At 52.6% G+C, this 25299-nt stretch overlaps 1 protein-coding gene across 1 annotated transcript; it reads right to left on the reverse strand.

The window, feature by feature from the left end:
- Positions 1 to 792: 792 nt before the first annotated feature.
- SMPDL3B (sphingomyelin phosphodiesterase acid like 3B) lies at positions 793 to 23041 on the reverse strand. Its single transcript, XM_032414995.1, has 8 exons — positions 22981 to 23041; positions 11838 to 12051; positions 9382 to 9479; positions 5716 to 5859; positions 4575 to 4747; positions 3997 to 4177; positions 3776 to 3909; positions 793 to 1161 (listed from the first exon to the last, which is right to left on the reverse strand). Exons 1-8 carry the CDS (start codon positions 23039 to 23041, stop codon positions 793 to 795), a joined length of 1374 nt encoding a protein of 457 aa, XP_032270886.1.
- Between the last annotated feature and the right edge of the window lie 2258 nt (positions 23042 to 25299).

Raw genomic sequence — 25299 nt, forward strand, 5'->3', positions numbered from 1 at the left:
TAGGGGCCGCCCAGGGCCCGGACCTCCTGGGCGGGACTTCCCCGTCCCGCCCTGTCCGGGGCGGAGCAAGGCCCCGCGGCCCCCGCGCCCCCGCGGCTGGGGGCGCCCGTGCTCCCCACCCCTGGCCGTCTGCGCCCCAGAAGGCCGCCCCCGGCCGTGGCCCTTACCCGCACGCAGCCCCGCTGAGCCCCGAGGACCGCCAGGCCCGAAGACGGCCCGGCCCGGCCACACCGCCCTTCCTTAGCTCGGCCGACTTCTAATTGCCTCGCGTTGCAATTGAGGCAAAAGAAGGCCGCAGACGACGGAAATGGCCCGGGGAGTAGCGCCCGGGCTTGGACCGCGACCCCTCACGTCCGCGTTGTGGCAAAACAAAAAGGCCCGTTCTGATCCCCGATTGCGGGACTTCGCAGAGTGTGCCTCGAGTTCGAGCGAGGGCCGGGGAGAACGAGGGCACGGGATCCCTAAGGCGCATCTTCCCGGGGGCTCATTTTACTCCGATTATCCAAATGCAGGGGGGCCCGGGGGTGGGGGGACGTTCAATAACTGTTCAGTAACTCTGTACGGGAGTTGCCAGAAGCATTGTTTACATATGAAAAGGAAAAATGCACAGAATAAGATGCTCCAGGAGCATTGTTTTTTGGATTTAACTTGGAAAAAAAATGTGCTGGGGTAGGGGGAGGTCTTGGGCGCTTCCATTCCTGACGCGGCTGCTCCACGCCAGGTCCCGCTGCGGCCGCCGGACACGTGTGGCGCGGTGGCCCCGCGGGGGAGCGGCCGACGGGCGCCCTCGGGTCAGGGCGCGAGGAGCAGCGCGCGCAGGCCCAGCAGCGCCGCGAGCAGGAGCGCGAGCCGGGGCGCGGGCGCGGCGCCGGGGGCGCGCAGGCAGGCGGCGTACGCGTCGAAGGCCACCTCGCGCAGCGCGCACACGTGCTCGGCGCGGCAGGCCGGGCCGCAGGCCTCGCGGTCGTAGCCGACCGAGTTGTAGACGTAGTAGCGCTGCAGCGCGCCGGGGTCGTCGGCGATGCGGCCCAGCGCCGCGTGCATGGAGCGGGCGCCTGCGTCGGGCACCCCGTAGGCCTCGGTGAGCCGGTACTCGAGCTCCCAGAGCGGGGTCCCCCGCGCGTTCGCCTGGCTCAGGTTCACGAAGTAGGTCACCATGTCCTGGAGAGAGGGCGTGAGGAGGGCAGGCCGTGAGGTGCTGGCAGCTTCCACCCCCCCAACCCTACCCCACCCCATGCCCCCCCCCCCCCCCGATTCTTTATAGCTCTAACAGTCACTGCTGCTGGTGAGCATTTCCCACTTGCGGGGTATGCCTGGTATGCTGATGCGGTAACTGCACTTACTACCCCCATTTCACAGATGAGGAAACTGAGTCCTAAAGAGGTTAGTTAATTCATTTGTCCAGAGTCCTACAGGTGTTTAGTGGCAGAGGCAGGTTTGGAATCCAGGTTGGTTTTTTTGTTTGTTTGTTTGTTTGACAGAGAGAGAGAAGGAACACAAGCAGGGGGAGTGGGAGAGGGAGAAGCAGGCTTCCCGCGGAGCAGGGAGCCCGATGCGGGGTTCGATCCCAGGACCCCGGGATCATGACCGGAGCCCAAGGCAGACGCTTAACAACCAAGCCACCCAGGTGCCCCTGGAATCCAGGTTGTTAACCCCGTGGCCTACTCATTTTCTGTCCCAGGTACGCAGAGAAGCTCAGTAAATATTTACAGAATTCATAGATAAAAAGCAACTTAAAGAAGTGTCAGGGAGTGCCTGGCTGAAAGAGGTTATGGAATTGTGGTTGAGGAGGGTTTGAGATACACCCAGGACTCCTAGGATCAGATGCATCTTCAGAACTAGAATCTGGAAAGGCTTATCTGTCCGATGCTTTCCACTTAAATTTGTGGGCCTGCCTCAGGTCACCAGCCGTGGGCTAAGAGGAGCTGCCATGTATGGAGGGCAGCTTCCCCCCGGGGCACGTTACCTTATTTCATTCCATGCTCTCCAAACGCTGTGAGGGACTGTTCCTCCCATTTTACAGATGAGCAGAGGCAGGAAGAGGTCAAAAATCTCATGAGGGGTGGAGCCAGGATTCAAACCCAGGCCTGTCTGCCTCCTTTCCTGAGAAGGCACGTTGGGGGTGGAGGGCATGGGGAACCAGCTGGTGACTCCTCTGCTAAGGCCCTCTGAGTGCCCATGTGGACAACAGGCCACACTCTTGAAAGACCTCAGACCTCTTCTCTGTGTACACAAGGACCTAGGTCATCCCATCCAGTCCCTGATTTTAAGTGTCCTCTCTCAATCACCCAATTAAATCTCTATACCCTCCTCTTCTGGGCCTCCAACTTGATACCCAGCTGCCTCGTCCTGGGCATTTTCACTGGGATGCCACTTAGACCTCGCCAAGTTAACAGGTCCCAAACCAGACTTCTGATCTTCCCGCTGAAACCTGCTCGTCCCACAGTGATCCCAGTTCAGTAAAGGGCAGCTTCACCCCTCCAGGCGCTGAGGCCAAAGCTTGGCTCGTCTCTTTCTCTCACACCTTCATCCAGCCCACCAGCAAATCCTGCCTTCTCTGCCTTCAGCAGACATCCAGGATCTGGGGCGTCTCGCTGCCCCACTGCCACCCCCTGGCCCATGCCACCGGCGCCCCTCGGTGGTTATTGTGGTCACCTCCTAACTCACCCTCCCCCCACCCCCCATTTCTGCCCTTGCCCCCTACAGCTTGTTCTCTGCATAGCTGGCGGGGTGATTTTGTAATATTGTAAGTCAGAATATTTAATTCTGCCCCAAACCCTCCAGATCCAGAGTCCTAATCACGGCTGACGGGATCTGACCTCGTCCCTCCCACCCTCCCCTTGTCCTTCCTCTGCAGCCACGACCTCCTCACTCTCGCCTGACACACCAAGCACAGTCCCACGCAGGACATCTGACTTGCTCTGTCCTCCGCCTTCCCCGGATACCCGAGTGGCTCCCTCCCTCAGTTTACTCAGAATTCACATGTCACCCTATCAGTGACACTTCTGTCCCACCCACCTCACAGCATGCACGTGCGCGTGCACACACACCCGACAACGGGCACACCTGCCCCCTCACTCTGCTTTGTCCTTAGTGCTTCTCTCCACATCATACTTAATGTTCCTTATTATTTATTGTGTGTCTCCTGTAAGAACATAAGCTCCAGGACAGCGGTGACTTAGTCACTGTTCACTTACGTAACTCCTGAGCTCAACACAGGGCCCGGCTCATGGTAGATGCTTAGTACATTTTGTTGAATAAATTAAGGAATACTATTTCTTTGCCATTTCAGCAATCACAAGCCCATCCCAGGAAATGAGGGGTTGCTCGATGAGTTAGGGGCCTGCTTTGGCTGAGGCCTAGTCGGTGTAGGCATGAGGTGGGCAATGGGCATGAGGTCACACTGCAGGAGGCCTTGAACACCAGGCCAAAGAGATCCAGCTTATCTTGTGGGTACTGGGGAGCCATTGAAGGTTTTTGAGCAGGAGAGAGACAAGTGCTTTAAAAAGATTAGTGCCTTCTGTAGTATGTAGTAGATGAGCTACAGCAGGGCAGGGCTAGAGGTAGGGAGGCCAGGTAGGAGGCTGTGATCTAGGGTGAAGGGAGATTTGGGGACAAAGAATTGACCTGACTTGGTTGCAGATTTGGAGTGGCTCAAGGGAACCTGAGCTCTAGAAGAGGGTGGATTAGCTGGAAGGAGTTAGGCAAGGCCGTGATACATTCAGGTCCCTCCCCATCCTCCCCCTCCGGCCCCAGCAGACCCAGGGCTCCTGACCTGCAGGCTCAGTGTGGCTCGGTCGTATTCAAATACCCGGATGCCTGGATTGTTCGCCCCGTTGACCACTCCAGGTAAGGTGGTTTTCCATGGGGTGACTCCAGGGGTAAGGAACATGACACTGATGGGAGCACCTTTCAGGAGAGAGACCGTGGGACTGAGAGAGAGGCTGGCAAGAGGAGGAGGGGGGTGGGCGGGCAGCTGTCCTCCGCGGCGAGTACCTGCATCATCATAGAACATCCGGAAGCTGTCGGTGTGGTGGTGCCCGAAGAACTGCCCTGCGATGACTCGATGGTGCTTCCGGACCACCTTCAGGTACTCCTCATTGAAGCCCTCCCGGAACCACGCTTTGTTCCGCGTCTTCTCGAAGAAGCCCGACGGCACGTGGCCAATAATGTACACCTGCAAGGAAAGGGTGCCCAGGAGGGGCTCAGGGGTGCCCCCCCGACCCCTCACTGCCACCTCGCAACACCTGCCCCTCTCGCCAGAGGCAAGCAGACAGGCTCCAAGGTCCCCCCAAAGCCCGCCCCCAGGCAGATGCCAGCACCCTGAGGCCCCAGCAATGATTTTACCAGGTTTCCCACCTCGTGCCTTCGCGCGGGCTAAGCCTGCCACCTGGAGTACCCTTCTCTTTTTCCCAGGCTGCCGTGAGGATGAGCCTGCAGGCGCCAGGCTGATGAAGGACCCTCAGCGATATCACTATGGGCCCCTTGAGTGAGTGGCTGAGTTTGTGCAGAGGTGGGAGACTTGTTCAGGAAGTGACCCCAGAGAGGTAGCAGGTGGAGGTGGGAGCCCTTACCATCTCCTTAGCTTGGGACGCCCGGGTCAGCACATCTTCCAGCCACCGGAACTGCTGGCCGGGGTCCGCCATGCCAGCCGTCTGCTCATTGTTGCTGTAGTACAGATTGGTGTTGAGGACCACGATTCGCCCAGCCCCACTCAGTCCCGGCAACTTCTCAGAATAGAAGGCACCTAAGGTGTCACAGCCAGGGAGAATCTGAAGGGTCCCTGCCTCGGGCGAACACGGCTCTGGGGCCCTCCATCTCCCCCCTTCTCCAGCCCTCGTGTCCTCCCTTCCCGTCTTTCCCGTAGGAGGGGCATGGTGAGAAGAGCGGAGGCTCCGGAGGCCCGCTGCCTCGGCTCAAGCCCTGGCTCCAGCACTTATTAGCTGTGCAGCTTGGGAACAGTTTGCCTTCAGCGCTCTGTGCTTCAGTTTCTCCCTTTCTATAATGTGAAGAACGATAAGATGCGTCTGCCCCTCCAGATCCACTGGCAACCCTGTTCACTCAACTCTCTGTCCCAGAAGCTGATCTCTGTGGACTAAATCAACGGGTTTCTGGTTGGGTTTGACCCGCTGGGACTGAGGACAGGGAAGAGAGTAGCCAGGGTCACCTTGGGCTGGCTGTGTCTCTGGATCAGTGGTTCTCAGCCGCTGATTTTGTCCCCCAGGGAACGTTTGGCAGCGTCTGGAGACATTTTGGGTTATGGCGATGGAGGGTGTTACTCGTATCCAGCATCCGTGGATGCTACTGAACATCCTACAATGCATAGGGCAGCCCCCACGATGAATTATCTGGCCCAAGATGTCAGCAGTGCCAAGGGTGGGAAACCCTGCCCCTTCCTTATTTCCATGAGGAGTCTTGGAATGTGCCGAGTGGAGTGCCTGGCACCCAGTAAATACTCAGGAAATGGTCACTTAGGATCCTCGTTACAGCCGTTGAGAGCATGGGCAGCGCAGTCGGCCCTGGATTCTGCTCTCAAGTCGGCCCCTCTAAGCTGGCTGATCTTGGCCAAGGGACTCGACATCTTCAAGCCTCTGTCTCCTTATCTGTAAAATGGGGATAAAATCAGTACCTATTTCCTGGGGTCGTGGTGGGGACAAAATTCGATCAGACCTCGGCAGACAAGGAAGTACTTATACTTGCAAATGGTGCTGGTACCTTCTTTGAAGAGAGCGATGGATTCGTTACTGAGCCAGGGTCTCCACAGTTCTGCTACCTGATCATAGATGTTGTTGCTCCCTGCTGGGAACTGGTTTTTGGGGTGAAAGTCATGATTTCCCAAAGCAGCGTAGACTTTGGTATCTGGGATGAAAAAGAAACATATAAACATATTTATGTGAAAGTGCTCAGTGGAGTTGGTACTTTTCAGGCTGCCCCTGGCCGTTGGAGCCCATGGGGAAGAGCCGTAGCACGGATGAGCGAAATACAGAGATAAACAGAAAACAACATTCAGGAGATTCTGGCAGCACATTGCTCAGACCTGGGAAGGAAGAGCAGTGAGTTCTCCGATCCCAGTTCCTAACCCCATTCCCAGCAGAGAGTTTCCTGGTGGGAAGGAAGCAGCAGAGGACGGGAAGAAGAAAGCTAGATCTACATAACCTTCCCATCCCTTCTGAGTCCCTTGGTAATGCAGTGCTTCGCGTTCTCGTCCATTCCAGGTGCAGTTACAGTTGGGGAAGGGGTCTGGTTCACCGTGGGAGCCTTAGGAGTTTCACGCATTCCGTGATTCAACAGGTGTTTATTGACACCTCGTGTGGGCCAACACATAGACCCCGGAACCAGGCACCCAGTCCCAGTCCCAGGGGCCTCGAAGTGCAGTAGGGTTGACAAGTATTAAGTAATTAGAGGTGGGAGGATTGTCACAAAAAAGGGAAGAGCCTCTTGCTGTGGAAGTGGGGATCAGGGTAGGAGTCGGGGTCAGAGAAGGAAGTGTGGCTTGTGAATGACCCCTCAGCGGGAGGGAGCCCATCAGATCATTTCCTTTACGTCTGTGTCTGACGAGCAGTAGTTCCTCAATAAATGTTTGACAAGAAACAAAAACTCCTCTGAGCTCAGGGTAGGGTTTTGCCCTTACAGGAGCTTGGCATTCCCCAGCAAGTGAGTGACCTTGAACCAATGAGGGAGGCGGGCGCCTCTAATTCCCAATGGGGAAGATGTTTTCACCAACTTTTTGCCCTGGAGAGCCCACAAGATCTGGGAGGGCTGAAAGCTCCGCAGAAGGAGGAGGTCGGAATCCCATCAGGAACTGTTTGCCAACCCAGAAACCACCTCTGTCACTGCCTGGAAAAACCACCTCTTTAATATAAATGCCAGCAGCCATTAAGAATCCTCTTAGAGGGGCGCCTGGGTGGCTCAGTCGGTTAAGAGTCTGACTCTTGATTCGGCTCAAGTCATGATCTTGGGGTCGCAGTCAGCGGGGAGTCTGCTTGAGAGTCTCTCCCTCTCCCTCTGCCCCTCCCCCCCTAAAATAAATAAATAAATCTTAAAAAAAAAAAAAAAGGATCCATTTAGAAAAACACAAACCCCTGGAATTCCAAGGACAGATGAGAAGGGAGGGAATCTTTCCCCTTTTTTGCTGCTTCTTTGTGCCGGGCACTGTGAGAAGCCCCTTACGAGCATAAACATGCGGGCACGACCTGACATCTAGTTCACGGCCAAGTTCCCTCCTCCTAGAATGGTATCTCACTCCTAGTAGAGACTCAGTAAATATTTGTTGACTAGATGAGTGAGTGGATTACTTAATCCTCACAAAAACCATTCGGTCAGGCACCATGATTTTCCTCATTTTGTGCAGACAGGAAACGGAGTCTCCAGGGCATTGCCCAGCCGGAAAACTGGCAGAGCCTGAGCTGGGAGCAGGCTCTGCGTTCACCTGCGTTCGCCGCTCAGCCGTGCTGGAGAAAATGGGCCAGCGTTCACAGTGACTCTGATGGGGAACGCAGGTGGCACATGGCAGGAAGAACACATGACACATGTTGTGGACCCAAAATCTCGAGCTTCGGTCCCTTCCTCCTCTCCAGCGATTTGCCTGACGTCTCTGTGCTTCGGCTTGTTTATCTATAAAATGGAGAGTGTTCTACTTGACCTGTGTTGCTATAATTCTCAATTAAGATAATGTCTCCTTTCAGTTCTAATATATTCTTATTTTAACATCTCTACAGGTGGGCTGTGACTTCTCATTGAGGCCACAAGAGAGCACCGTCATACTCTAACAGCACTTTTTTCCTTAGCAATACATAAGATAATAATGCATCTAACAGTCGATGGCACCTTGGATATTAGGAAATTCAATAAATGTGCAAGTGTGTTATAAACGAGAGGATCTTCTAATTTACATTTGTATGTGAACTCATAGTTGTAAAGCATTTTCTTTTTTTTTTTAAATATTTTATTTATTTATTTGATAGAGAGAGAAAGAGCACAAGTAGGCAGAGCGGCAAGCAGAGGGAGAGGGAAAGGGAGAAGCAGACTCCCCAGTGAGCAGGGAGTCCGATGCGGGACTCGATCCCAGGACCCCGGGATCATGACCTGAGCCGAAGGCAGACGCTTGACCGACTGAGCCACCCAGGCGCCCCTTTAAATCATTTTCTTGTCCATTATTTCACTTTTATTCCAGAAGCCCCTGCGGAGCAGAGGAGAGTGCTCAGAGTCAGATCTGAGTTTGAATCCCTCCCTAGGAACTGACTAGCTTTGAGCCATCCATGCCTTATCTACACGTCCAGACAACGGTGCATAAAATGATTCACGTTGAGGGAGGCCAGATGCCTCGAGGTCAGATGTGGGATGGTGACAGCAGCTGAGGGCCCCCCCTGGAGTGGTGGCGGGGGTGGTGGGTCACAGTGGTGCTCAAACCAGGATTTGTGTCCCCGCCCTTGCCACATGACCTTGACCAGTTTGCTTGACCCCCGGGCTCACATTTCTCACCAGTAAAATGGAAATAGTAATAGCATTTCTCTCCAGGAGCATCACAACAGAGAATGAGCTACAGCATATCAGATTCTTAGAGCAGCGCCTGACGCTTAGCACTCAGTACAGAGATACATGTGGTTACTACTGTGCTAGTATTTATTTTTATTATCATCAGTCCATATCCAGGGCCTGCGGATCCATGTCTAAGACCTTTAGAGGATGCACCTGTTCCAGAACCCGAAGGAGGTGGGGGTAGGGGCTAGCGGGCTGCTCTGACAGGTCCCCAGCTGACAGCCTGAGGACCTGATTCGGTCCCTGGCACCTTGTGTTCGGCACAGCCTGCCTAAAGACATTTTCAGGGGCGCTAGATGGGGCATGCAGATCCCATTCTCCCTGTCACGTCCCATGGGACTACCGCCACAACCACTCACAGGCTCTGCCTGCTCTCCTGGGCTCAGAAGACCTTGGAAGCACCGAGAACAGTACCTGGGCTGGAAATCAGCATCTCCCAGAGGCCCCGGGAAGCCAGGATGGTTTAAGGGAGGTGGATGGCAGCTCTGGGGCCACAGCAGGACATAGGGCTACGTACGAGTCCCCATGAGACCAGCCGGGAACGATGCCTATAAATAACTGTAGGTGCCCCGAGAAGGGGCTGTGAGTCGCTGTAAAACAGGCTCGGGCAGAAAGCAGTGACACGTCAGGCGTTTCCGTCCATAGGATTCTGCGTGGCAACACAGGCCAGGGATGGCTCACGTTCCGCGATCGGTCACTGTGAGACCTGGCCAGCAGCCGGCGTCCTCCGTGGTGGACGGTCCTCTCTCCACCTCTAGCTGCCGTTGCTGTCCCACCCCCTGGGCTTCAGGCAATGCTGCGGGGGCGGGGTGGGGGGGAGACCCCCGACGGCAGGGGGCTTACCTGGAAAGACCTCTCTGATGAGCCTGGTCAGGCGCCCCACGATTCCCAGCACCGCTGCTTCTCCCAGTCTCTCATTGGGCACGTGAGGTGTATCATCACTGCAAAACACCACCGAGCCGGTTCCGTGTGGGCAGCTCAGGAAGGGCCCCGAGAAAAGGAAGGGACAGCTCAGCCATGAGGAGACAGGCCGTGGAGCTGGCCCCCAGCAGCCCCTGCGAGGGAAGGGCCAGGCTGGAGGCGGGAGTCACGCAGAACAGAGTTCAAACCCGGGCCCTGCCGGGGACCTGCTGTGGGTCCCCGGGCTGGCTGCTTAACCTCTCTGAGCCTCCACTACCTCATCCGTAAAGTAGGGATAAGAATGGTACCTACTCCTACAGTATTTGTGAGATTTTAATAAAGCGGGGGAAATTATATATATAAAATGCAGACGAATGGGACCACTCTCTTCCTTGTAAAGAGCGTATTTCCCGGGCAGCTGTCCTAACTTGAGCTCCAATAAAATTCTTCTCCTCTTTTAAAAAATAAATAAAAATTAAATTAAATAAAAGGCAGAATAGTAGCTGCTAGGTTGTAAGTAGTATTATTATGTAAAGAGGGAAGCTTGGGGGCGCGAGTCCCATCTGCAAGTCCCCAGGGAGTTTGGGGTGGAAAAGCCATCTCTGAGTCCTGCTCCGTTCCCCAAGGGTCCTAAGGAGTTGGGAGCTGGCATCAGTGTTTACAGTTCATCTCTACAGCAGATCCTGGACCAGCCCTAGGACCGTTTAGTCCCCTGTTCAGCTAACCTAAATTTCTGGATCCAACTTAGAAAAGGGGCGCATGGATGGCTCAGTCAGTGAAGCATCTGACTCTTGATCTCAAAACAAAATCCACCCCCCGCCCCCCCGCTTTTTTGCTAGTTTGAAGGATCTAATTCTTTCTTTTAGAAAGCACTTCCAGTTTCTACAGGTTACCCCTAAGGGACTGAACTCGCCCTGAAAAGTCAAACTTTTTAGAAACTGAATTATAAAAGGTCCCAGAGGTCATCTCAGTCAATGTCCTCTGTCTCTGCAAGGTCCCAGAGATTTCCCAGAAACATCATGTTTCTGTTACAGGATCCTGAATTTCCCAAAGCAGTCGCCTTTCCCAGAGGGATCCCGTCTTTCAGAATGTTCCTCCTCAGAAAATCCAGAGGCTCCCTGAGCACGATCCCCCTTGGGAGCAAGAGTTCAGGGTCAGAGCCTAAAGCTCACTCTCTTCTGAGACGGATTCCCGAGCTGTTGTGTCACATCTCTGATTCCTGCCAATTGCAGGGTCCATCTGAGGGTCGTTCCCGGTCACTCCCACGCCACACTGAGGGCCAGCTGGGGGCATCATGGGCCTGATCCTGCCCTCTACAAGTGTCCAGTGAGCAGGAAGTCAGCGCGCCAGCCAGCCTTCCTCACCAGCCCCCTGATTACCACTTCCTGTGAGATGGAGTCAGGTTCCCTGGAAAGCTCCCACATCCCCCAGTGACCCTCTCTCCCTGCTGGGATACAGTGGTCAGTGGGGTGGTCTGCATCGCCCACAAGACGGGGAGCTCCTTGAAGGCCAGTCTGGGTTTGTATCATCTCGGTTCCCCAGCGTCTACCCAGGGCTGAGCACAAGACAGGCTGCCCAGCAAGGGAGGGAGAAAGGAGCCAGTGAGTGAAGGGTGGACCACGAGGGGCAAGGACAGCCAGTTCTGAGGGAAGTTGGAGGACTCGCAGCTGCATCCTTGGATGAGATGCAGAAACAGAGTCTGGCTGAGTAGAAATCACCCAGCCCACAAGCTATCCTCAGGCAGAGCGGTGCTGTGACCAGTGAGAACCCCCGGGGCCAGGGCAGCCAGGACCACTTTCAGCCCCCCTACCTTCTTCCCTCCCCGCATGTGGATCGCTAAACCCCGGTGGGAGTGGCCCCAGTGTTCATCCCCCTGCCTTAAAATCTGGGAGTTCTTGGGGCATCTGGGTGGCACAATCTGTTAAGCCTCTGACTCTTGACTTCGGTTCAGGTCATGATCTCAGGGTCATGGGATCGAACCCCTTGTCGGGCTCTGCACTCAGCGGGGAGTCTGCTGGGGGTTCTCCCTCTGCCTCTGCCCCTCCTCCTGCTCTCCCTCCCTCTCTCTCTCTCTCTCAAATAAATACATAAATAAATCTTAAAAAAAAATAATAAAATCCAGGAGTTGTCCACATACCCAGATGTGCCATGACTGTGTCCCCAGCCTCAGAGAGAGCTGCGTTCTGCCAAGGCTAGGAGACACTGAGGCAAGGGCACGGACCGTGGGACCAGCCAGGCCCACAGTTTCTTGGGCAGGCTGTGTCCCTCGAGCTTCAGGTCCATCCTCTCTGAATCAAGGCTGGTGTGAGGACCAAGGGAGCTACGTGGGGAGGGTGCCAGGTCTGCAGCTGGCACCCAGCAGCGGCCCGGTGAAGGGTGGCTTTTGTGGTTGCTCTCACCCCGTCCAGAGGATGAAGTCTGGCTCCGGCTCGATCACCTTCATGGCGTAGATGGAGGAGTTGATGAGGACCCAGGGAGAGTCGCAGAGGTAGTCGCCCCAGGGGCCTGCGCTGGGCACCGGCTGGGAGCCAGCTGATGGGCACACCTGGAATGGGTCTTCGGAGACCTTGTAGTCAGGGTCAAGGTGCAGGTCAGAGATGTGCCAGAACTTCCCTGCAGGGGAAAGGAGACCCTCTTTGATGCTGGGACCTCCCCGAGCCTGGATGGGGAGGAAGCCCTGGGGGGAGGCCCGGCTGGGAGAGAGCAGGCTGCAAACGTGAAACAGTTTCCTCAGAAGCCAGGGTTCGGAGAGAAAGAGTCACAGGTCTGACTTTGCCCAGGGAGGCCCTGAGAGGAGCAGAGAGAAAGCTTGGCTCTGTCCCTGACCTGTGAACCTTGACCCGTGACCCTTGACCCTCTCCATTTCCCCACCTCAGGGGACCCAGCGGCGGGGGTGGGGGAGGGGGTGGGCTTCAGGACCCTCAAAGAATCCTTTGGGAGTTCTAAGCGGAGTGCTTGTTTGAAAGCAAAGTTTGGGGAGTACCAGGGTGAAGCACTCAGGCTCTGGAGCCACCTACAAGCTGTGTGACCTTGGGTGAGTTGCTTTACCTCGCTGAGCCCAGAACTAGAGGCAGATCTTCTCAGGCTCCAGGGAAATACATAAAAAAATCTGACCTGAGAGGAGCCTTACAACACGAATTACACTGTAAGATCTTGTGCATTAATACCAACAAAAACCTGGGGAGTATGTGTGAAGATGGAGTTCAAGAAAAGGAGGGACCCAACTACAGATTGGGCTGAAACTCGCGTGTGTGTAGTGGTTGGTGATTCTGGATGCAGCTGGGAGTGGTCCTGTTTGCCGAAGCGGTCCACTGAAACCTGGTCTCAGCTTCCAGCCAAGGCTGGCCGAAATGCCAAAAATCTCTTGGCACGAGGGGCACCCGGCTGGCTCAGTCTGAGGAGCATGTGACTCTTTTTTTTTTTTAATTTTTTTTTATTATTATTATTTTTAAGATTTTATTTATCTATCTGAGAGAGAGAGAATGAGAGAGAGAGAAAGCACATGGGGGGGGGGGGTCAGAGGGAGAAGCAGACTCCCTGCCGAGCAGGGAGCCCGATGCAGGACTCGATCCCAGGACTCCAGGATCATGACCTGAGCCGAAGGCAGTCGCTTAACCAACTGAGCCACCCAGGCGCCCCGAGCATGTGACTCTTGATCTCAGGGTTGTGAGTTCAAGCCCCATGTTGGGTGTAAAGATTACTTAAAAATAAAATCTTAAAAAAAAAAAAAAAATCTCTTGGTGTGATCGAGAGAAAGGAATTCCAGCAAAGAAACAGGCCACATGGGGTGGATTTGTCATCCGTACCCAGCACAGGGCCTCGGATAAGTAGTTTCAACGATGCTTATTGAACAGATTTGGCCTCTGCCCTAAATCCTCTGTTTTTGGCTAAGACAAGGGTGAAGCCTGGGATTTCCTCACCCTCCATCACTTCCTCCTCCATTTCCTGTGTCACTCAGTGCCAACAGTCAATCCCCCCAGCCCCGCTCCCAGCCCAGGAAACCCGGCCCGGGCCTGGAAGCCCCCGGCTTCCCAGGCTTGCTTTCAGGGTAGATAGCCACGGCACCACCCAAGCCACAGGACATTCCTTGTGGCTCTAGGAGAGGCCTGAAGGTAAAGTCCAGCCCCTGATCCTCTCTCCAAGACTCCCCCTCACCTCTCCTTATCTAAACCTGGTCCCAGGAAAGGATCAGAAGCTTGTTTACACTAAGGTGTAAATGACTGATTAAGTCAGTCATGATCCCTCCCAAGGTCATTACACGGTCACCACAGCCCTGGAGGCCCAGTTGACCCTCGGACAATGCAGGTTAGGGGCACCAACACCCACACAGTCAAAAATCTGTGCATAACCGGTTCGCTCTCTTTCTGCCGCCATCTTGGTTCCGCGTTCCCCTCACAAGTTTTTAAGAATATCTGACTCTGGGTTGGGCAGCAGAAGGGATCCCAGTCAATTCAGGCCTCCTTTTTATTCCCTTCAGAAATGCCTGGTGAAGCCACAGAAACCATCCCCACTACAGAGCGGGAGCTGCCACATGTGGCCCCAGGCTGAGACGGGGTCTGGAACAGGATCTGACAGTGATGACTCAGTACCAGAGCTTGAGGAACAGGATTCCACACAGGCAACCACGCAACAGGCCCAGCTGGCAGCAGCCGCTGGAATCGATGAAGAACCAGTCAGTAAAGCAAAACAGAGCCGGAGTGAAAAGAAGGCACGGAAGGCTATGTCCAAACTGGGTCTTCGACAGGTGACAGTGGTTACAAGAGTCACTATCCGGAAATCTAAGAATATCCTCTTTGTCATCACAAAACCAGATGTCTACAAGAGCCCAGCTTCAGATACCTACATAGTTTTTGGGGAAGCCAAGATCGAGGATTTATCTCAGCAAGCACAACTAGCAGCTGCTGAGAAACTCAAAGTTCAAGGTGAAGCTGTCTCAAACATTCAAGAAAACACACAGACTCCAACTGTGCAAGAGGAGAGTGAAGAAGAAGAGGTTGATGAAACCGGTGAAGAGGGTAAGGACATAGAATTGGTCACGTCACAAGCAAATGCATCAAGAGCAAAGGCAGTCCGAGCCCTGAAGAACAACAGTAATGATATTGTAAATGCTATTATGGAATTAACAACGTAACCATCTGAAAACGAGGACTTTTTGTGGTGTTTCAAAAGAATAACTGCAGCTTGGTTTGAAATTTGTGCTGTTTCTATCATTAATAAAGTTATGGCTTCTTGTTGGATGAAAAAAAAAATCTGTGCATAACTTATGACTCCCCCAAAACTTAACTACTAATGGCCTGCTGTTGACCAGAAGCCTTTACTGATAACATAAACAGTCGATTAACACATATGTTGTATGTTATATGTATTATATGCTGTGTTTGTACAATAAAGTAAGCTAGAGAAAAAACATTATTAAGAAAAATCATAAGGGGGGGGCGCCTGGGTGGCTCAGTCATTAAGCATCTGCCTTCGGCTCAGGTCATGATGCATCGGGCTCTCTGCTCCGCAGGAAGCCTGCTTCTCCCTCTCCCACTCCCCCTGCTTGTGTTCCCTCTCTCACTGTCTCTCTCTCTCTGTCAAATAAATAAATAAAATCTTTAAAAAAAAAAGATAAAGGTAAATCATAAGGGGGCGCCTGAGTGGCTCAGCCGGTTAAGCGTCTGCCTTCAGCTCAGGTCATGATTCTGGGGTCCTGGGATCAAGTCCCAAGTCGGGCTCCCTGCTCAGTGGGGAGCCTGCTTCTCCCTCTCCCACCCTCCCCCCTGCTTGTGATATCTCCCCCCCAATAAATAAATAAAATCTTTAAAAAAAGAAAAATCATAAGGAAGAGAAAATACATTACCTTACCGTATCAAAAAATCTGTGTACGAGTGGACCTTCGTAGTTCACATCTGCGTCATTCAAGGGTCAGCTGTACTGATCATTATCCCCATTTTGCAGATAAGGAAACTAAGGCTAAGAGGTCAACATGCCTGAGATCACACAGTAAATGGTTAAGGTCCTGTGGCTCTCTATTTTCTCCCAGGAAGGTGTGATTGCTAAGGAGGTAAAACCAGTACCCTTTTTTCTTTTCTTTTTTTTAAGTAGACTCCATGCCCAATGTAGGGTTTGAACTCATGACCCTGTGATCAAGAATCAGATGTTCTACAGACTGAGCCAGCCAGGTGCCCCAAACTGTTGCCTTTTTATTTTTGATATGTCTTTTTGTAGACAGTCTCTACGGGCATGTTTCTCTTTTACCCAAACTGAGAGTCTTTGTTTATAATTGGGGAAATTCAAACTTGTCATACAAATTGTGATCAATATATGTGAAATTACTCCTACAGAGACAAAATCCCAAGCCAAAGAAACTAATTGCCCCATTTCAACTGGTACATGGGCAGAGTTGGTGGGCTCTCCTGAGCCCCTGCCCGGAGACTGGAAGGGGGTCGCACCTGCTTCCAAGCCTGAGGCCGGGCTGGCCAGGTCAGATAGGGTGAGAGGCCCTTCCTTAGCCCTTCTCTCTGGAGTGCGGTCCTCTGGCTTCCTCTGAAGACCACGCAGAGACCATTCCCCTGCCTCCAGCAGGCTCTTCTTCAACTAACCATAAAGAGGGAGCAGTTCTGTCCCTTTGATGTCAGCCCTCTAAGAACTCAGGGAACATTGCTTCACTCCAGAAACTCCTTGTCCGCTGACGGGCTCACATGTCAGCTGTCGGTTTCTCTCTTCCCACAAGCTCCAGTCTAGTCAGAGTATAGAACTGAAACTCCTTCCAGCCTCCCCCGGATTCCTAGTGGTGTGTGTGTGTGTGTGTGTGTGTGTGTGTGTGTGTGTGTCTACGCATGCGTGTGCCCCAGCGGCCTGACTCCAAGAGAGGCCAGGATAGTGGAAAGAATGGCGCAGAGAGCAGGGGGCTCCACCTCCTTGGGCTCTGGTGTCTTCATTGTGGAGGCAGATTACACAGACCTCACACAGACCAACCCACCGCACTCATTCGCCTCGCACGGCCTCTTTCCTGGTTCCTCTGGTGCCTTCCCCAATCCTCCCCAGGTCATTGATCGAATGGCTGCTTTCTCTGTCCTCATTCAGGTCTCAGCCCAAAGGTCACCACCTCAGAGAAGGCTTCCTTGACTACGTTTTCTCAAGTTCCACCCCCCCCCCCCCCCCCCCCCCCCCCCGCCAAAATCTGGTCACTAGCTATCACCTCCCTCAGTTTTATTTTCTTTAGAGCGCTCTCACGTGATGAAATGATCTTGTTGACTTGCTTATCATCCATCTTCCCTGTCTACAATGTCAGTTCCCTGAGAGTGTGCAGCCTATCCTGTTCATCTCTGCGTCCTCACCACCTAGAACAGTGCCTGGGATGTGGAAGATGCCCAAATATATATATTCAGTGAATGAGCAAGGCTGTGGGGAGGATGGTGGGACTAGTAAGCCCTCAAAGAATGTTAGCGAGGTGCCCTATATATGCTTATTTCATTCCATCCTTGCAGCCATTCTGTGAGGTGGGATTCTTATGCCCATTTCACAGGTGCGGAAACTGAGGTTCAAACCCAGCCCTCTCTGGCTCCAAAGATGAGACACAATGTTGACTCAGAGCCTCCAGAAGATGGCTTTTATAAAACACCTATGTTGCCCATAAAACAGTGGGAGCCACAGGCTTCTATGGAATTAGTCACAGACTGTGAGGAATTAAGCTCTAAAATGTCATGGAGGAGGGGGTGAGTATAAGGACCCTGAGGGAGGTGGGTTATCTGGCTTCTAGTCCAGGCTCTCTCATGTGTTGGATGAGGATTCTGGCAAGCCCGTTAGCCTTGCTGAGCCTATGGGTGTTTGACATCTGGCCGGCTGTCCGAGAGCAGCAAATAAGATAGTGAAGAGAAAGGGCTGTAGAGAAGAATCCCAATACACCACTGTCCCTGGCAGCTACCCCTGGGGCAGGAGAGACTGGGAAGGTGTGGGGCATCGGGCACTTCAACACTTCTCTCTCAGACTAGACTTCCTCAGATTTTCCTGTGCACAGGGGTCTCATTAAAATTAAGAGTGTTGGGGCGCCTGGGTGGCTCAGTTGTTAAGCCTCTGCCTTCGGCTCAGGTCATGGTCCCAGGGTCCTGGGATCAAGCCCTGCATCGGGCTCCCTGCTCCGCAGGAGGCCTGCTTCTCCCTCTCCCACTCCCCCTGCTTGTGTTCCCTCTCTCGCTGTGTCTCTCTCTGTCAAATAAATAAATAAAATCTTAAAAAATTAAGAGTCTTTATATATTCATGCTGCTTGAATCTTTTACAGTAAGAAGGGATTCATGTGTTCCTTCAGTTTTAAGAAAAGGTATACCAATCTTAGCTGTCATTATTATTCACTAATTATTGAGAATATGAATAAATTTGGTATCAATTACAGTGAGTAGTTGAGAGCACAGACCTGGGTTGAAATTCCAGCTCCACTGCCCACTAGCTGTGGGAACGTGAGCAATTCTGTGCCTCAGTTTACTCAGATGTAAAGGGGGACAACAGCGCCCCCTACCTCTTAGGGTCGATGTGAGGGTTAATTGAGATAACAGGAGATAATGCCAAGGCACTCAGCATTGCAAAGCAGCAGGTAGGCTGAATTTGATCCCTGGGGGGTCCTGCAAGTCCCCTTTCACCATGGAGGGAGAAGGGATGAGGGGGGAGTGGCTGCAACCTTCCCCTGTCACCCCAGCGTCCCCTCAGCTGCTGTCCTCTGCAGATAAAGTGCAGATCCGGGGGCCAGGATTTGAGAACAATGTGAAGACAGATCCTGTCCCCTCCTGGAGCTGGTGGGCACAGTCCACCCTCCAGTTTAAATTTTGAGAGCTCAGTTCTGATCCCCATCCCTGGGCAGGAAAAACACTCCTGGTCTTCCTCCTCCATCACCAAACGGGTCACCAGACCCCCTTGTCCACTAGGGGACAACAAATATAAGGCCCAGAGCCTTGTAGCTTTGTAAGACCCATGGACATGTTTGGGGGCTGGAAAAAAATGCACTGGCTCCCAAGTTCAGGAAAAACAATGCCATCAAAATCAATAATTTATTTTAAAAGCAATGATGTATTTAAAACTTTATTAAAGTCATATAATATGAGATCCTTTAACTATGATTCCTGATGGGAGGAGGGAGACTTGCAAAAATAATTCCTAGAATCGAAGAAGGTCTTAAACTGAGCTTGCTTATGGTTGGAAACAAGAAAAGGCAGGCAGGAAGACACCTGCCATTTCTTTAGCACCTACTGAATGCCAGATGCTGTGCCAAGCACCCTACCCATGACACTCTACTCATGACAAAATGATGACATATATTCTAGTATTGTACCATTTTACAGATGAGGAAAGTGAGCTAATCAGTGGCAGACCTATGATTCACATCGTGTCAGAACAGAAAAGATCACGATGCACTTTACTCTGTTGCTAGCTGGCAGTGTGACCTTGGATATTTATTTACTTACTTTTAAACTTTATTTTTTAAAAAAGATTTATTTATTTATTTGCGAGAGAAAGACAGAGACAGTGACAGAGAGCAAGAGCAGGGAGGCGAGGGAGAAGCAGGCTCCCCGCTGAGCCCAACATGGGGCTCGATCCCAGGACCCTGGGATCATGACCTGAGCCGAAGGCAGACGCTTAACCGACTGAGCCACCCAGGCGCCCCTGACCTTGGATATTAAAAAAAAAAAAAAACATGGTCCTTTAAACTTTTACAGCACATTACAACGTATGTGTGTGATCTCGCTTAACTATCATGTTTAAACTCTCCTATCTTATTTTATAGAGAGTGACATAGAGGCTCAAAGTCACATAGATGTTAAAAGGTAGGACCCAGGTTTTCTGGCTGAAGGCAGCAGATTGTTTTGGAAAGGGCATGCATGGAACGTGGACTAAGGGAAATCTGGTTTTGAATCTGGGCTCCTCCACACTGGCAATGGCAACTTGAATGAGAGATTTCCCCAGCTGAGTCTGTTTCCTCATCTGTAAAATGGGAATCCTGGGGCCAGTGGCAAAGGGGTGGATGTGTGGACGAGAGGAGCGATCTCACCTGCAGCACCCGGCCGCGTGGCCGACAAGCCAGCCTGAGTGCTTATTCCCTGGGCCCCTCTGCCCCTCGGGCCTCGGTTTTTCTCCTCTTCTGGAGCCTCTGTTTCCTAACCCTAAAATGAGAGTACTGCGCAAAGTTATCTGAAGGTCCTGCCAGTTCTAACGCTCAGTGGTTCCTGACTTTCCTCTATGATTGTGTGTAACCCGCACCGCAGGACGATCTTGGTCGCTATTTTAGTCCTTTGCTTTTGACCCTAAGCAATAACCTCCTCTGTAAGCTGAGGCCCTCCGAAACACAGAGGGTTCCCTGGTTCAAGCCAACATCTACTGACGCCCTGTGTTAAGGACGTAGACTGCCCTCTCTTCACGACAGCCCCACAGGCTTATTCTTTTTTTTTTTTTTTTTAAGATTTTTATTTATTTGCGAGAGAGAGAATGAGAGACAGAGAGCATGAGAGGGAGGAGGGTCAGAGGGAGAAGCAGACTCCCTGCTGAGCAGGGAGCCCGATGTGGGACTCGATCCCGGGACTCCAGGATCGTGACCTGAGCCGAAGGCAGTCGCTTAACCAACTGAGCCACCCAGGCGCCCCCCACAGGCTTATTCTTGAGGGAAATGTTTGCCCACCATGCTAACCCCCGCGGACAGGGATTGTCCATTTCTCTGAGTTAGAAGCTGAAGGACAACCCGGCGCTGCACGGGGCATATGTGGGAGGGGAGGGAGCCAGCAGGCTGCTACCCCACCCAGGCTCTTGGCTAAGGACCGTGGAAGTAGACACGTCACAGTTCAGGCACAGCAGGTATGACTGCTCTCTGATCGGGTGTCTCAACCTTCTCCTGCACTTCAGGAAAGACTCGGAGTCTGAAAAAACCTACAGGTGCTGTGGAATTCTTTTAAAATTTAATTTTGTTTTTATCAAGATGAAATCAGAGAGGGAGACAAACCACAAGAGACTCTTAATCATAGGAAACCAACTGAGGGTGGCTGGAGGGGAGGGGTGTGGGGGTATGGGGGCGCTGCTGGATGGGCACGAAGGAGGGCACGTGATGTCATGAGCACCGGGTGTTACGTGCACCTGATGAATCACTGACCTCTACCTCTGAAACTAATGATACACTATATGTTAATTAATTGAATTTAAATTTAAAAAAAGAAAATAAATAAAATTTAATTTCTTTTTAAAGTATAGATGTATACATTCCAGAGAGTTTGGAGAAAAGAGATAAAAAATAGTACCTATAAAACCCACCATCCCAAGAGGACCCTTCGAAGGGCATACTGGGTAAGGCAGCTGAGAAGAGACTTGGTCGCGCCACTTCCTAGCTGTGCGGCCTTGGGCAAGTGTTGTGCTTCCTGGGGACTTTCACTTGCCTCATCGGCAAAATGGGTATAAGAGGAATAGTACCTGCTTTACAGGGACTATAAAAACCAAATGAGGTTTTTCTTCTTTCATTTTTCAAGTGGGTTTTGAAAGGACAGCAGATGTCAAGCAACTAGCCCCAGTCTGGCCCATCATAAATCCCAAAAAATAAATTTTTGCTCTTCTTGGTTCTTTCCTTCAGTGTCCCTTGGTTTGTTTTGACAGCATTATTTTATAAGCAGGGTGAAGTAGCCTGGGTTCATGTCCCGACTCAGACCTTACTACCTGTGTAACCTTGGGTAAGGTGTTTTACTGCTCAGCGACCTCAATAATCCCTACTTGACAAAGGGATTATTTCCAAAGGGGACTAGGGTCTGCCTCCCGGGTAGAAGGAGGACTTCCACTCAGCCTTCTGCCAGGCAGGTCACTCTCATAGGGAACGACACACTCTCAGGGCTCGTCCCAGCAATATTTCCACATTTGGGTCACAGCATTTGGAGCCCAGTCCCTCTTGGGCATTTAGCTCTGGTCTCCTGCCCCCAGGCTCCTCCTCGCCGGCCTCAAGATGCCTGGTTGTGCCATGGGCTCCCAGCTGCTCCTGGGTAGTGTCCAGGGGAGCACCTTGAGGCCACCAACCCTTCGGGCTCCAGCCTGGGAGCACTGAGCCCCACAGAACAAGCAACGAGCAGAGACCTGAGCCTGTCCCTCCCTTTTTCAGCCTCATTCCTGCAGCTACAGAAAGGGTGTTGGATCCCCTGTCAGGTCCCATCCCAGGACTCCAGGAAAGGGCAACCTCGGATCCTCAGGAGAACCAGAGGTCCAGCCTGCCCACTGACTCCTCTTCCACTGCATGGAAATCTAATAGGCATCTCCAACTGGACACATCCCTAATCAAACCGCCGTCCCCTCCTCCTGCACCTTAGCCAATGACAACTCCGTCCTCCCAGCTGGAGGCAAAGACCCTGGAGTCACCCTGGAGTCCTCCTGTCACCCCCACATCTGCCAGCAAGTCTTGGCCAGAATCAGACCGTCTCCAGCCAGCCCCGTCCTACCATCCTGCCGAGCCTCCATCTCCTCTCACTGGAGGATGGCAACAGCCTGCCCACGGGTCTGGCTGTTTCTCCTTTATCATGGTGACCAACCACCCCAGTGCGCCCAGGTCACTAAACTTCAGGTGCTCAGATGAGGCAAGTCTCGGGCACACTGAGACAAGTTGGTCAACCTGCCTTTATCCGCTATGGTCTCTTCTCAATGCGCAGCCCAGGGGCCCTTTTTAAAACTTAACACGAGTCAGATCACCCTAAGGCTCTGCCTAAAGCCCTCTAATGATGTCCCATTCCACCCTGAGTCCTTACACCATCTACATGTTTATATGCGAGCTGGTGCCAGCCCCCCAGCCCCACCCCCATGGTCCCCAACTTCATCTCTCCCACTCACCTTGCCTGCTCTGCTCCAGCCACTCTGGCCCCAGGCTTGTCCTCACATGCATCCCCTGAGCGTCAGGCGCAGGGCCTGTGTGCTTTCCGTGCTCTCTTGCTGGAATGTTCTCCTGGATGCCCATACAGTTCCCTCCCTCACTGCCTCAGGTCTCTACTCAAATGTCACTCCCTGGCCACACCGTAAGTCCCCCCATCCCCACTCCCACCCCTTTCTTCTGCTTTATTATTCTCCCCAACACTTATTACTCCTGGAATATCATGCATTTACTTGTTCAAGTGTCCGTTTGGTCTGCTTCTCCCTAGTTGAAGGAATGCTGCCCTAGGACTGGGGCTTTGTTTCCTTTCTTTTCTGCCACATTCCCGGTTCCCAGGATAGTGCGTGATATGCAGAAGGCCCTTGACCAATGTTTGTTGGATGAAGTCGTGAATCTGCCGGTCGCCTTCTTCCTCTACCAGATGGCTGGCTCTTCGCACGTACCCACATGTCTTCGCAAAGTCAGTGTCCCTGCCCTGGCCAGCTCTGGCCTCCACTTAAGATCTTCAGGCTCAAAGAGCACCCCCGCCACTCACTCACTCACTCACTCACTCTCTCTCCTGGGGCCTCCCTGCCCTAGCTTCCTGCCTTGCTATTTTTAGCAGCACTTTCAGCTCTCTCCAAGCGGGAGCCGCTTCCAGGATCCCCAAGTTCATAGTACAAAACAAAGGCAATTGCCCCTGCGCCTACCTGCTTCAGCTCGGGCGACTCCCCAGGGGGCCAGGAAAAGGAGCAGCTTGAGCAGCCTCATCTTTGGGGCTCACTTCCTGGGAGCCACGCGCTTCTCCGGGAGCTGTGGCCCACACTGCAGGTTTCCTATCTGGGTGCGCTCGTGGCCATGGGCTTGAGCAGAACCTCCCGGCTTGGTGCCCCGTGTGCCCAGTGATCCGAAGCACTGCCTCCCCCGGCTTCTCTCCCTTGGCCTGTCTGGGTGTGAGCGGGGCTGGCCCAAGGAGACGCATCGGCCCAGCCTTTGAACTCTGCGGAAAGCAGCACTCGCCCTGCCTGTTCCTTAGAGCACGTCTGTCCCACCTGCAACTGGATCGTCCGGAACCTCGCCCGGCCCCAGTCACTGAGTGGCAAATACCATCTACTTTCCTCGAGCTTTTACGTTGCCCCACCCCCACAGAACAAACAGGCCTGGCTGAAATGACTGTGGCCTTGGCCGTCAAAGGGACTTACTGCTAGCTGGAGCTCCACGTGCTCTACCCCAGGCCAACCAAGACTAGGTCACACATGCCTCTATGCCGGGAACCATGTCCCCAGGAGGCGGAGGGGACCCGGGGCAGCCCCTGCCTCCAAGAGGGGCCAGGGAAACCAAGGGACTGCGGTTTAGCGTGTTGCGTGGCTTGACCAGCCCAGAGGAGGAATCTAACCCTTGAGGAAAGGGAGACAATGGGCCTAATCTCTTCTTTTACTATTGAAATTGCCAAACAGAAACGGAAGTAGAATAGATCATGAACCCTCAGCACCCACACCCTCCAGTTACAGTGATTGGGAACTTATGGCCAGTCTACTTCCTTTGTACCCCCATCCCAACTGTACTGGATTATTCTAAGGCAAATTCCAAAGATCATATGGTTTTGCCCACAAATGCTCTAGAAGATAAGGACTCCTTTTTTTTTTCCCTAACAAAATGATAAAATAGAAACTCCTCACGATCACCAGGTAGATACTTGGTCAATGTTGAAAGTCCCGATTGTCTCATATTTTTTTACAATTGGTTCATTCAAATCAGGATCCAAACCAGGTCTGACGCAGGCAGGCGGAGTCTGAGAACCCAGGGGAGGGTTCCCCACCAGACCAGCCAAAAGGGTCCTTGGCTTCACACAGGATAGAAATCAAATGTAAGCCAGAGAAAGTAAAAACAGTTTATTGAATCGTGAAGTGACAGAGAATAGCAGACAGGTGTGTCTGGGAGACTCGGAAAGGAATGGAGACTGAGTCTCGTCGCTGCTTGGGGCTAGGGGTTTTTATTAGAAAAGGGTCTAGAGTACACGTTCCTCCAGGAATCCAGGGAAGGGTCAATCACAGGCAAATATCAGGTGAACAAAAATAGTGTGATTCCAGAAATTGCTGAAGGTAGGGGGTATTGAGGCCAGCGTCAGCTGAGGTTTGTTTGAAGCTATTGTTCTGGAATAGGTTTGGGATCTGGCTCTTCTTAAGTGTAATTAGGTGTTTGGGACCTAGGACAAAACTCAGAGAATGATTAACTTTCTTGCTTCCCCTTTGAAGTGGGAACATAGCTTCTTTGGCTTATTCAGAGGCAATTTATGGAACATGAGTAAATGGGGCCCAAATAGCAGAGTCCCTGCAGCTTTCCTACTTCAGGTCCACACATTCCAATTGGTTGATGTCTGTTAAGTTTCTCTTACTCTGTATCCCCCCTCACTCCCCACTTTCCCCTTGTTCTTTTCTCCTTTTCAAGGAACCTGGTTGTTTATCCTATTACATTTCCCACATTCAGGAGGATTTGGCTGGTTGCTTCTTGGTGGTGGTCATTTCACGTGTTCATCTGTCCCGCGTATCTCCTGTTAACCGGTGGCTAGACCTAGAGGTTTGATGTCATTCAGGTTTGCTTTGTCGGCAAGGAGACTTCTCTGGTGGTCTTGTGTCACTCCTGTGACACCGCATCCCAAGGCATATAAACCGTATGGTTGATCTTGATGTATAAGCAGCAGGTAGCCAGGAGAAGGGGGAAACAGGGCGGAGAAGGAGGAAATAGGGCAGAAGGTGTCCCAGGCAGAAGGAGCAACATCGGCTAAGACAGAGATGCTGAAACATTTGAGGGAGCAGTGTTGGGTGATTTGGGAGTTTGGGATCCTGAGCCAGGGAAGCAGGGGGAGCCAGGCCATGCTCGGTTGCCAAGCTGAGAGTTGTGGGGAGCCACGGAAGTGTCTTAACTAGGGGAGAGACACAGCCCAATTAACATTTTAGGAAGACTGCACTGGTTCTGTGGAAGGTGGATTTGGGGGGAGACCAGCAAGGAGGCTGAAGCAGAGAAGTGCT

This window comes from Phoca vitulina, unplaced genomic scaffold (assembly GCF_004348235.1).
Source record: "Phoca vitulina isolate PV1807 unplaced genomic scaffold, GSC_HSeal_1.0 scaffold2, whole genome shotgun sequence".
NCBI classification, from domain to species: Eukaryota; Metazoa; Chordata; class Mammalia; order Carnivora; family Phocidae; genus Phoca; species Phoca vitulina.

Bases quoted from the DNA above. Each gene is read 5' to 3' on its own strand.
- SMPDL3B (XM_032414995.1), bottom strand. From the start codon at position 23,041: ATGAGGCTGCTCAAGCTGCTCCTTTTCCTGGCCCCCTGGGGAGTCGCC. The intron at 4,748-5,715 runs GTACCAGCACCA...GTGACACCTTAG, and splicing joins CATCGCTCTCTTCAAAGAAG to GTGCCTTCTATTCTGAGAAG. The intron at 3,910-3,996 runs GTACTCGCCGCG...CTCTCCTGAAAG, and splicing joins GATGTTCTATGATGATGCAG to GTGCTCCCATCAGTGTCATG.